This window comes from Cervus canadensis, chromosome 11, assembly GCF_019320065.1.
Source record: "Cervus canadensis isolate Bull #8, Minnesota chromosome 11, ASM1932006v1, whole genome shotgun sequence".
Lineage (NCBI taxonomy): Eukaryota > Metazoa > Chordata > Mammalia > Artiodactyla > Cervidae > Cervus > Cervus canadensis.
Genome location: NC_057396.1, coordinates 44,109,053 through 44,119,029, shown reverse-complemented (window position 1 = coordinate 44,119,029; position 9,977 = coordinate 44,109,053). Strand labels below are relative to the sequence as shown.

The window sequence follows — 9,977 nt, the reverse complement described above, 5'->3', positions numbered from 1 at the left end:
CGGCATATGAACATTTTAACAATATTAATTCTCCCAATTCAAGAACATGGGAAAATAGGCACGTGAACATGTATAACTGAGTCACTTCGCTGTACCCCTGAAGCGGCCACAACAGTGCTAATCCCCATGTGCTGTGCGGGACTCAGTCGCTCAGTTGTGTCCAACTCTTTGCAACCCACGGACTGTAACCCACTAGGCTCCTCTGGCGATTATCCAGACAAGAATACTAGAGTGGGTTGCCATGCCCCGCTCCAGGGGACCTTCCCAACCCAGAGATCGAACCCAGGTCTTCAGCACTGCAGGTGGATTCATTACCATCTGAGCCACCAGGGAAGACCAAGAATTCTGGAGTGGGGAGCCTGTCCCTTATGCAGGGGAACTTCCAGACCCAGGAATTGAACCAGAGTCTCCTGCATTGCAGGCGGATTCTTTACTAGCTGAGCTACCAGGGAAGCCCAATCACCTATACTCTAATATAAAATAAAAAGTTAAAAAAAAAAACAGGCTAAAATATAGGATGCTACTTCCTTTCTAATTTAATTGAAAGTAAATAAATAAACAAGTAAATATTTCAAAGAGAAATAATTTCACAAAATTCACAATGCAGCTACAGAAATAGTTGATAAATTGTATTGTTGCTTTTTAAACGTACTGTCAATGATTTGTATTTTTAATAGTAGAACAAAAAACAACCAATAGGTTTATTATAAGGAAATATTTCATAAGTAAGAAAATAATATTACAGCAAATGGTAGCAGATGCACAATAGATTATTATTTAATTTGGGTAAAATTATAAAAATCCTATGAAAGTGTATATATATGATAAAATATATGGACATATATATATGAATGGCAAGCTAACTTAATAAGAAAATGTACCTATTTTTATCACTTAATCTGAAAGTGTTTAACCTTATGTTGAAATATAATGTAATGATCAATGTTAAAAAAAAAAAAAAAAGAATATACCTTCTCATTTACAGATATCTTCCACTTTTGGAAAGTTTGATTTAGACCACTTCATTTTTACACAAGACGTATAGCAGTAACTGTTTTCACTAACTGAAAGAAAGCTAAAGATGGATACTGCTTTAATGAAAAATGTGAAAATGGAAAACAATATTCAGCATTCCTTCTGCAACCAGTCTTTGCAACACAGCACATACCCAGAGCAGCGAGAGTGGCTCCACGAAGCTCCTTCCTCAGGAATCACACTCAGCATCTCAGTATCAAGTCGTCATAGCTTTGAACTGTGTCACTGAGAATCTATTCTTTATTTCAGTTTATTTTGTGAATCTGTTAGCCATATGTATCTCAAGGTAATTTTGGCCTTATGCCATTTGGGCTTTTGAAAAGTCCTAAGAATGTTTTACTTTTGAATAATGGGTAAATCTGTATTTGTGTCTTCTGCATTTCTTTTATCAACATCTTATAGTTTTCAGTGTACAGACTTTTCAAGTTTTCTTCTTGAATGATGCCATCCATCCTTCCCTACGTGATTGACGTCCCATGATTCCCATTGTTTTTAGAGAAAATGTAATTTCTTTTAGGTAGGGCTTTTCGAAAAACCTAACTTGAAGCTGCTGTCCTCTGATAGTATCTCTCACAAAGGCACTGCTTTTAAAATTTTGGTTGGTTTCTGTCTGTTTTAAAACAATGCAATCTAAAATTATATGTTCAGTTGGGTGTTGATATGATTGAGGCTTGTTTCCCTCACTGGACTGAAAGCTCACTAAGACGAGGGCTGTCTCTGTTTTGTTCAACATGGTGACAAGAATGCCTAACACAGGGTTTCAGATGTAAAAATTTGTGTCACATATTGGCTAAATACTCTGGAATGAAAGAATGAGCAATGATTGCCTGAAGTCCACTTAGTACTCTGAATGCCCCAGAATATCAGGACTAAAGCATGCTTAAGGAGGCTAGCAGTATGTTGATTCCCCACTAAATTGTTAGCTGCTGTTGAATAGAAAGTTAGGGTGTTCTAGTGCTCTATACTAGGATAATGGACTGAAGAATCCTATGAAGCTGTATATTATGTAAGAATGTGATTAATTATATTACTTGGTGCCCTTTTTCTAAGAAGTCTCTGAATATATCTCTTTCTGCTCTTCATTTCAGGAATAAGTAGTTTTACTTCTCTGAACACGTGACTTTTATAGGCACTGTGAATTATGCAACTCAATCTTGCTTAACTAGAGCTGAATTCCTGAACCATGTGGAGTAAGAGAAAGAGAACTCATAGCACATGACAACTATATTAAATTTTCTTGTCTTATTTTTTTAAAATCTTTATCTCTGCTTTTCCTTTTTGCCTCTACTTTGTCTCCTACTTATACTTCATAAAAATTTTTATTTCTGCAAATAATTTTAGAAACAACATGGCTAGGTCCCATAGTAAAGTAACATATACTGAAATTTGAGACTCTGAGTCCAAAGAGTATATCGTTCATACTAAAATTTTATGTTGAGAACTACTGTAGAAATATAAATCTGGTGACCTGTGAGTGGAGGCATAACAGAGGAGAGAAAGCAGAACTGAAGTAGAGACACCATGCAGAACTCTGGTGTTCTGATCCAGATAAAAATGGATGCGTGTTTGACCCTCAGTGGTAAGGAAAGGGATGCTTACCCTGGACTGGTAATCTGCAAATTGTTCAGAAAATAGGAGTAGACTGTAAGGTCAGATAGATATAGGAGAAAATCAGACATCAGCTACCTTAGGAACCCATCAAACACAAAACATAGCTATTTCTTAACTGATTTAGTGACTAAATGACTCACTATGACCAAGTCAGGCATACTGAATTTGAAGAGAGAAAGAATAACATCAATTCAAAAAGAATAATATAAATACATTTTTGACATGGCATGCCTTTTGGGATACAAAAATGAAGAAGAGACTCAGTACTAGCGGTACTTCTAATCAGTCAAGTTTCAAGCCCACATCTTAGTCTGTACATCTGTACATGCTTTTCTATTTTACTGGCCGTGGAATTTAGCTTCTTCTGTATACTTCTTCTTAGAAGCCTTTACCCTCTCCATCTTGTTGGGCTTTCTCAAGAATGAAAAATGAGCTTTGTATTTCATCTTTGTATTCTTCCTTCCTTTGTTCAAAATAAACATTTGCAGTCTCAGTTTAATAATTCCATGATTATTTCATGGAATAAAATTATTCCATGAAATAAGATTATTTCATCTTTTCTTTTTAATTTATTTATTTTTAACTGAAGGATAATTACTTTACAATATTGTGTTGGTTTCTGCCATACATCAGCATGAATTAGTCATAGGTTTATATATGTCCCCTCCCTCTCGAACCTCCCTTGTCATTTTTTTCTTGATAAACATTGCTTATGTACTAAATACATGCCAGGACCTATACTTGATGCCATTCAGAAATGGGTTGTAGTAGCCAAACTAAAAGTCTACAACCTCACAGAGTCATTAAGGTAGAAATGTCTTGCTCTATTATGACATAGAAATTACCATGATGTATAAACATGGAAAAAATTTCATATTCCTTAGAAACATCTTTATAAAGAAAAAAAGATACTGCACATTTTATTTATTTCATTTAAAGTTTTGTATCACATTAGAGCAGTCAAAAGAAATTGCCATTTTCTGGTTTCCAGAAACAATATTTAATATGTACTATATATTATTTCTTAGACTAAAATTTTAATTTTTTGCAATTGAAATGTCTGGGAAGACTTCTGCCAAAAATAATAAAGAAAACAAAAGCACAGCCCCCTGCCTCCTAGATTTCAGGCATGTATCAATAGGACCTCATAGGAAAGAGCAGGAAAATGACTTTGTCTCGGATCTTCTTGGTCTTTACTCCATACACGACAGGGTTGAGGGCAGGTGGGATGATAACATAGAGGTTGGCAAACACAATGTGAAAGGTCTGAGGGACATTGTGTCCAAAGCGATGTGCAAGGATAGAGAAGAACGCTGGTATATAGAACATGAGGATGACACAGACGTGGGAACCACAGGTGCCCAGGGCCTTCTGGCGAGCATCCTGAGAAGGGAGGTGAAAGACAGCACAGAGGATGAGGATGTAGGAAATAGCAATTAAAATCACATCTGAGATGACGGCCAGGAGGAGAACACAAAACCCATACCAGATATTGATGGAGATGTCAGCACAGGCTAGTCGGGCAACACCTATGTGCTCACAGTATGTGTGAGGGATGTTATGTGTCCTGCAGAAGGGTAGACGATTTACAAGGAAAACACATGGGAAAATAACACAGAAGCTTCTGAAGGAGATTCCCACAGCAACTGTGACAATGGTCCTGGGGGTCAGAATAGTGGTGTATCTCAAGGGTGAACAGATGGCCACATAGCGGTCAAATGCCATGGCCAGCAGTATAGCTGAGTCCAGAACAAAGCTGAAGTGCAGAAAGAATAATTGTGTGAGACAGCCGGGAAAGCTGATTTCCTGAGGACCAAACCAGAAGATGCTCAGAGCTTTTGGGACACAGGTGGTAGATAGTATGAGGTCAGTAATAGCCAGCATGGAAAGGAAAAAGAACATGGGTGCATGAAGACTATGCTCCATTGCAATGAGAAGGATACTATTATCCACAATGGCCATGAAATAGATGAGGCAAAAGGGGATGCTGATCCAGACCTGGTACTGCTCAAGTCCTGGAATACCCAAAAGGGTGAAGGCACCTGTGTTGTAGCCAGTCAGATTGTACGTGGTCATGGAGATCTGATGAATAGCTTCTGTGTCCTAAAACAAATTGTATGTAATGAACATTTTTAAAAAATCATATGGTAATTCTTCTTGCAGCATTTTCTTAGGGTCAGTTCTTCTCTTTCTTATTACTAAGAAAGAACCTTCCTTTTCTGTTAACACAATGCTCATGAACTCTAGAAAGATGCTAAAGAACCAGTACTCCTAGTTATAATCACCGAGTCTCTCCAACATATTCTTCAAACTGCATAAAATGTTATTTCCATTTTAATGACTCAGTTTTCCCTGGGTCAATGTAATGTGTTGCTGTATAGAGAAAAATGACCTAACCACACATATGCTGAGTGAGAGAAGGACAATTAGAGAAGTAGGGGCATAATTGGGAAAATATGACTTGTCCCTTGGGCCAGACTCTCATAAAGTATGATTTCATTTAGAACAATCTTCTGAGAAATTTGTTTTTATCTTCCTCATTTTTAAAATAAAAATGAAAGCTCTGAGAGCTGTCTTACCAAAGATCTCATCTTTAGTAACTTGCAGAGCCAAGCACATTAGAGTCCACAGACAACAGTGCTTTTTGCTGCTGTTCCACTCCAGGGACTTCCTCCATACCCTGTTGGACAAGAAGAATTGAGAGGAGGCAGGAGGTGTAGAGAAGTGTTTAAGGAAAGACAAAAACTGGAGCTGTAGCTTGTCAAACCAACCCTATTGTAGTTGGAGTGATTTCCCTGACACAAGAAAGTCTTGGGATTTGCAGACCATAATGTTCTCTGAGGCTGTGTTATTTGATGCCCCTCTTGGATTTTAATGTAATAGAGGTTGCAGCTCACCCTCCAGCCCATTCTTAGGACTTAGTGAGGTGAGTGAAAGTCGCTCAGATATGTCCAACTCTTTGTGGCCCCATGGACTACACAGTCCAGGAATTCTCTGGGCCAGAATACTGGAGTGGGTAGCCTTCCCCTTCTCCAGGATATCTTCCCAACTCAGGGATGAAACCCAGGTCTCCCGCATTGCGGTGGATTCTGTACCAGCTGAGCCACAAGGGAAGTCCAGGATTCCACAGTCCTAACATTGCTGGAGTGAGTAGCCTGTCCCTTCTCCAGCCCATCTTCCTGACCCAGGAATCAAACCAGGGTCTCCTGCATTGCAGGCCGATTGTTTACCAACCGAGCTACCAGGGAAGCTGAGGCAATTATTTCAAGTGTGCTTTTTGATAAAGAGAGAGATGTCCTCTAGTGGAAGAAATACACAATTTGTATATCCTAAATTCTGAGTCAAGATAAAAGCAGATAAGCAACCTCAATAACAACAGTTAATGTTTTTTGAGAACATTCAGTGTACTTTGTCTAAAGCTCTGTACATGAAATCTCTTCTCTGATGCTCCTAACAACCCTACAATATAACCTAAGAACATTACTTACACTTTCAATATATAGAAACTGAGACAGGGAGAAAGCAAATAACTCGCCAGAGCCACACAATAAGGAAATCAGTGTAGATGTCTACACTACTTATCTCTAGTCTACTCATCCTTAAACCCAAGTGATTCCCATTTCTGTCCTCTTCTTTTCACTTCTGAAGCAGCTTTCATGAACGTCACCAATGATGTCTACATCCACATTTTAGTCCTTGATGGACATCTCAACAGCATTTGATACTACTGATTATGTCTTCAATCTTTGAATCATTTTCTTAATGTTTTATCAACACTTTTGGAGTTTTTCTTCAACCAAGTTGACATTTCAGCTCATCCTTTGATTATTCCACTTTTTGGTGTCTCTTAAATCTTGACATTCCTCAAGTCCCTACCTGAAGTCCTTTTCTCTTCTATCCATACTTTTCCTGAATTATGTCATCAACTTTATATTGTCACCTCCTAATTCTTTAGATCTCATTTAGATCGTTCAAGACACACATCTCCAACTGCACTCTGAATAGCCTCTTTTGGATAGCTCATGGGCACCTCAAAGTTAACTTTTTGAAAATTATATTAAAATATATTATATTTCTTCAGAAATCTGATGCCCCCTACTTTTCTAATATATGAGAGAATATGAGTTTCACCTATTAAATGACCTAAAACAGAAACTTGAGATTCATCATTTATACCTTCTCTCTTTAAATGCCCTGCATTCAATCAATTTTATTGATCTAATTATTTTAAATCTAAATCAAAAATTCTTAATATAACAACCAGGATCTCCACAATCTGGTTCCACAACTTCTTCAGCTTTCATGTTATAGTCCAGGAATGCTTGAAAAAAAAAATCCTCTATTTTATAAATATATATATGTTAAAAGCTATTTCCATGTGAAATATGGTGAGTTACTGTGCCGCTTAATTTACAAGGTTCCAGCTACAATATTTAACTATTTGCTTATAAATTTTAACCTGAGTATTCACTGAAACGTCTATCTTTTCTCTGAAGACAATCAGGAATCAAACCAGAGATAAACCATGTGGTGAGGGAGAATGAGACCGCTGCCGCTCTCTAAGGTTGGGCGATCACACAGCAAGGTGTTCAAAGCTATACCGACGCACTGAGCTGTCATTCACTGATACTGCACCTCTCTGAACAATGGTCACTGTGGACAAATAAAAGTCTAAACCTGTAGTGCCCACTCTTGTAAAAAAAAAAAGGAAACAGAACTTGTATTCTTCAGTGCTAAAGTCCCCTGACTACGAGAATTCCCCTTGACTGAGAATACCTATTTTCATCCCTATTCTCATTTTCAAACAAGGCTAGGTTGTGCTGTTACTCAGTTCTATTTATCATTCGAGGGTTTTTTTTAACTTTTTATTTTATATTGGTGTATAGCAGATTAACAATGTTGTGATAGTTTCAGGTAAACAGCAAAGAGACTCAGCCATACACATATGTAACCATTCTCCCCCAAACACCCCCCTCCAATCCAGATGTCGTTCAAGTCTTAATTAAACCCCATGTACTAATGACTTTAAAAGCACTTATCAAAATTTATTGCATTTATTTGCCTACCATCTATCTTTCTTGAGTGTAAAGACATTTTCATGTTCGTAGTTTTATCTGCTTATTCTAGTTGAATTTCTATAAAACACTTAACTTTTATTGAATAAATGAGCAATGTTTAAGTCACTTACACACACAAGCTCCTTACTACATCTGGAGCCACATCCCTCTCCATCCCAACTCATCCCACCTTTATTCTCCCTTCTATTTACTCTGTTTATTCAATGTGAATGTTAAAGTGTAGTTTAATGAATAAATAGCTAAAATAAATCTATAATTAATTAATTAAACAAGCACACATATTTACACATATACCCAGAAGCACATGAAATCATAGGTAAAGTCTAAAAAAATCAAAATGCATTCAGTGCTTTAGAATCCAATTTTTAGAGCCAAATGTCTTGAATTTTCACTTAATCTATGCCTTTTTTTCATTACTAAACAAATAATTTGATTTCTCTAAAATTCCTGCTTCCTCATAGAGGAAGATGTTCTACAGGAGAGAAGTTCTCCTCAGCTCAATGACTGGAAAACAAGTTCTCAATAAATAGTGACTAGAATATAATACTATTATGATGGCAAACAAGGGCATATATATGTATGGATGACATGTGTGCATGCTCAGTTACTAAGCCAAGTCCGACTCTTTGCAACTCCATGGACTGTAACCCCCAGGCTCCGCTGTCCATGGGATTCTGCAGGCAAGAATACTAGAGTGGGTTGCCATTTCCCAATCCAGGGGATCTTAACAACCCAGAGATCGAACCCACATCTCCTTATTGGCAGACAGATTCTTTACCCCTGAACCACCAGGGAAGCTGCTATGGAGGACAGAAAGTGTCAAATCACACAAAAAGCACAAAGTCTGAGTTCACTTTTCTAGATCGAAGCTCTCAGACCATTGGTTTTGGCTGCTGAATTGTGTCTGCCTGACACCCCAATCTTGCTTGTTTTCTTTGTTTTGTAATCCGTTCTCATTACAACCTTTAGACTTTACAATCTGGCTCCCAGGCCTGTGGACTAGCTCAGGGGGAAAGCAGGACTGAGCCCACCTTGTCTTCGCTTGCTCCTGCTCTGAGGTCCTCTGTGTGTCTTTCAGTCAGTCTGCCCCAGGATCTGGCCTGAGCTGTGCCTGTGGCTTTCCAATCATACCTGCCCTGCCGCCAAAACAGCACTCACCAATCCCCAGGTCCTTCATGAGAATGGACAGAAATGACACTCTCAAGGGGCCAGTCTTCTTCTTTGTTTCCTGGGCCTTCAGAGGGGGCACTCAGGCTATGGACAGGTGAGAGACAGCAGACACTAATCCAATCATTGACTTGTGGGAGGCCCCATGAGACTCTTCCCAGGGGGTCTAGCTCATAAGGCTCTGAGGTCCCAAAGGCTAGGGTGGACTGAGTCCCTGCAGGCTCAGGTCTTCCAGAAGAATCAGTGTCTCAAGGAGTCTAATCTCCTGGAGCTTTCAAAATGGCCATGAAAAACATCTACAGTGATATTCTCCATATTTCTTTTGTAAGTGTGTGTGTGTATACATGTATATATATGTGTATATACACATGTGTATATACACACACACACACATAAACTACTTTTTGATCCATTCTTCTAGAAAAGGAAATCTAGGTTGTTTCCATATCTTGGCTATTGCAAATAATGCTATAATAAATATTGGAGTGCAGATATCACTTCAAGATACTGATTTTTTACCCTCGATATTATAGCTTTTGTATATATACCTAGGGGATTCCCAGGTGGCTCAAGTGGTAAAGAATTCTTCTGCCAATGCAGTAGCCACAGGAGACATGGTTTCAATCCCTGGATCTGAAAGATCCCCTGGAGGAGGAAATGGCAACCCACCCCAGTATTCTTGCCAGGATAAGCCTATGAACAGAAGAGCTTCGCAAGCTATAGTCATTGCGGTTGCAAAGAGTCAGGCACAACTGCAGTGGCTGAGCATGCATGCATATATACCTACAAGTGGAATTGCTGGACCATATGGCAGCTCTATTTCTATTTTTTGAGAAGCCATCATGCTTTTCCCATAATGGCTGTAACAATTTACATTCTTACCAACAATGTACAAGGGTTTCCTTTTCTACACATCCTCACCAACACTTGTCATCTCTGGTCTTTTGGGTAATAGGTATCCTAACAGGTGTGAAGTTAAATCCTACTGTGGTTTTGATTTGCACTTCCTGGATGACTAGAGATGTTGAATGCCTTTTCATGTGACTGTTGATCATTTGTTTTCTTCTTTGAAAAAAAGTCTTTTCA

General features: G+C 38.4%; 1 protein-coding gene across 1 annotated transcript; it reads right to left on the bottom strand.

Moving 5' to 3' along the window:
• Positions 1–3,780: 3,780 nt before the first annotated feature.
• LOC122449997 (olfactory receptor 52H1-like) lies at positions 3,781–4,722 on the bottom strand. The gene has a single exon (XM_043482138.1). It carries the CDS (start codon positions 4,720–4,722, stop codon positions 3,781–3,783), a length of 942 nt encoding a protein of 313 aa, XP_043338073.1.
• Between the last annotated feature and the right edge of the window lie 5,255 nt (positions 4,723–9,977).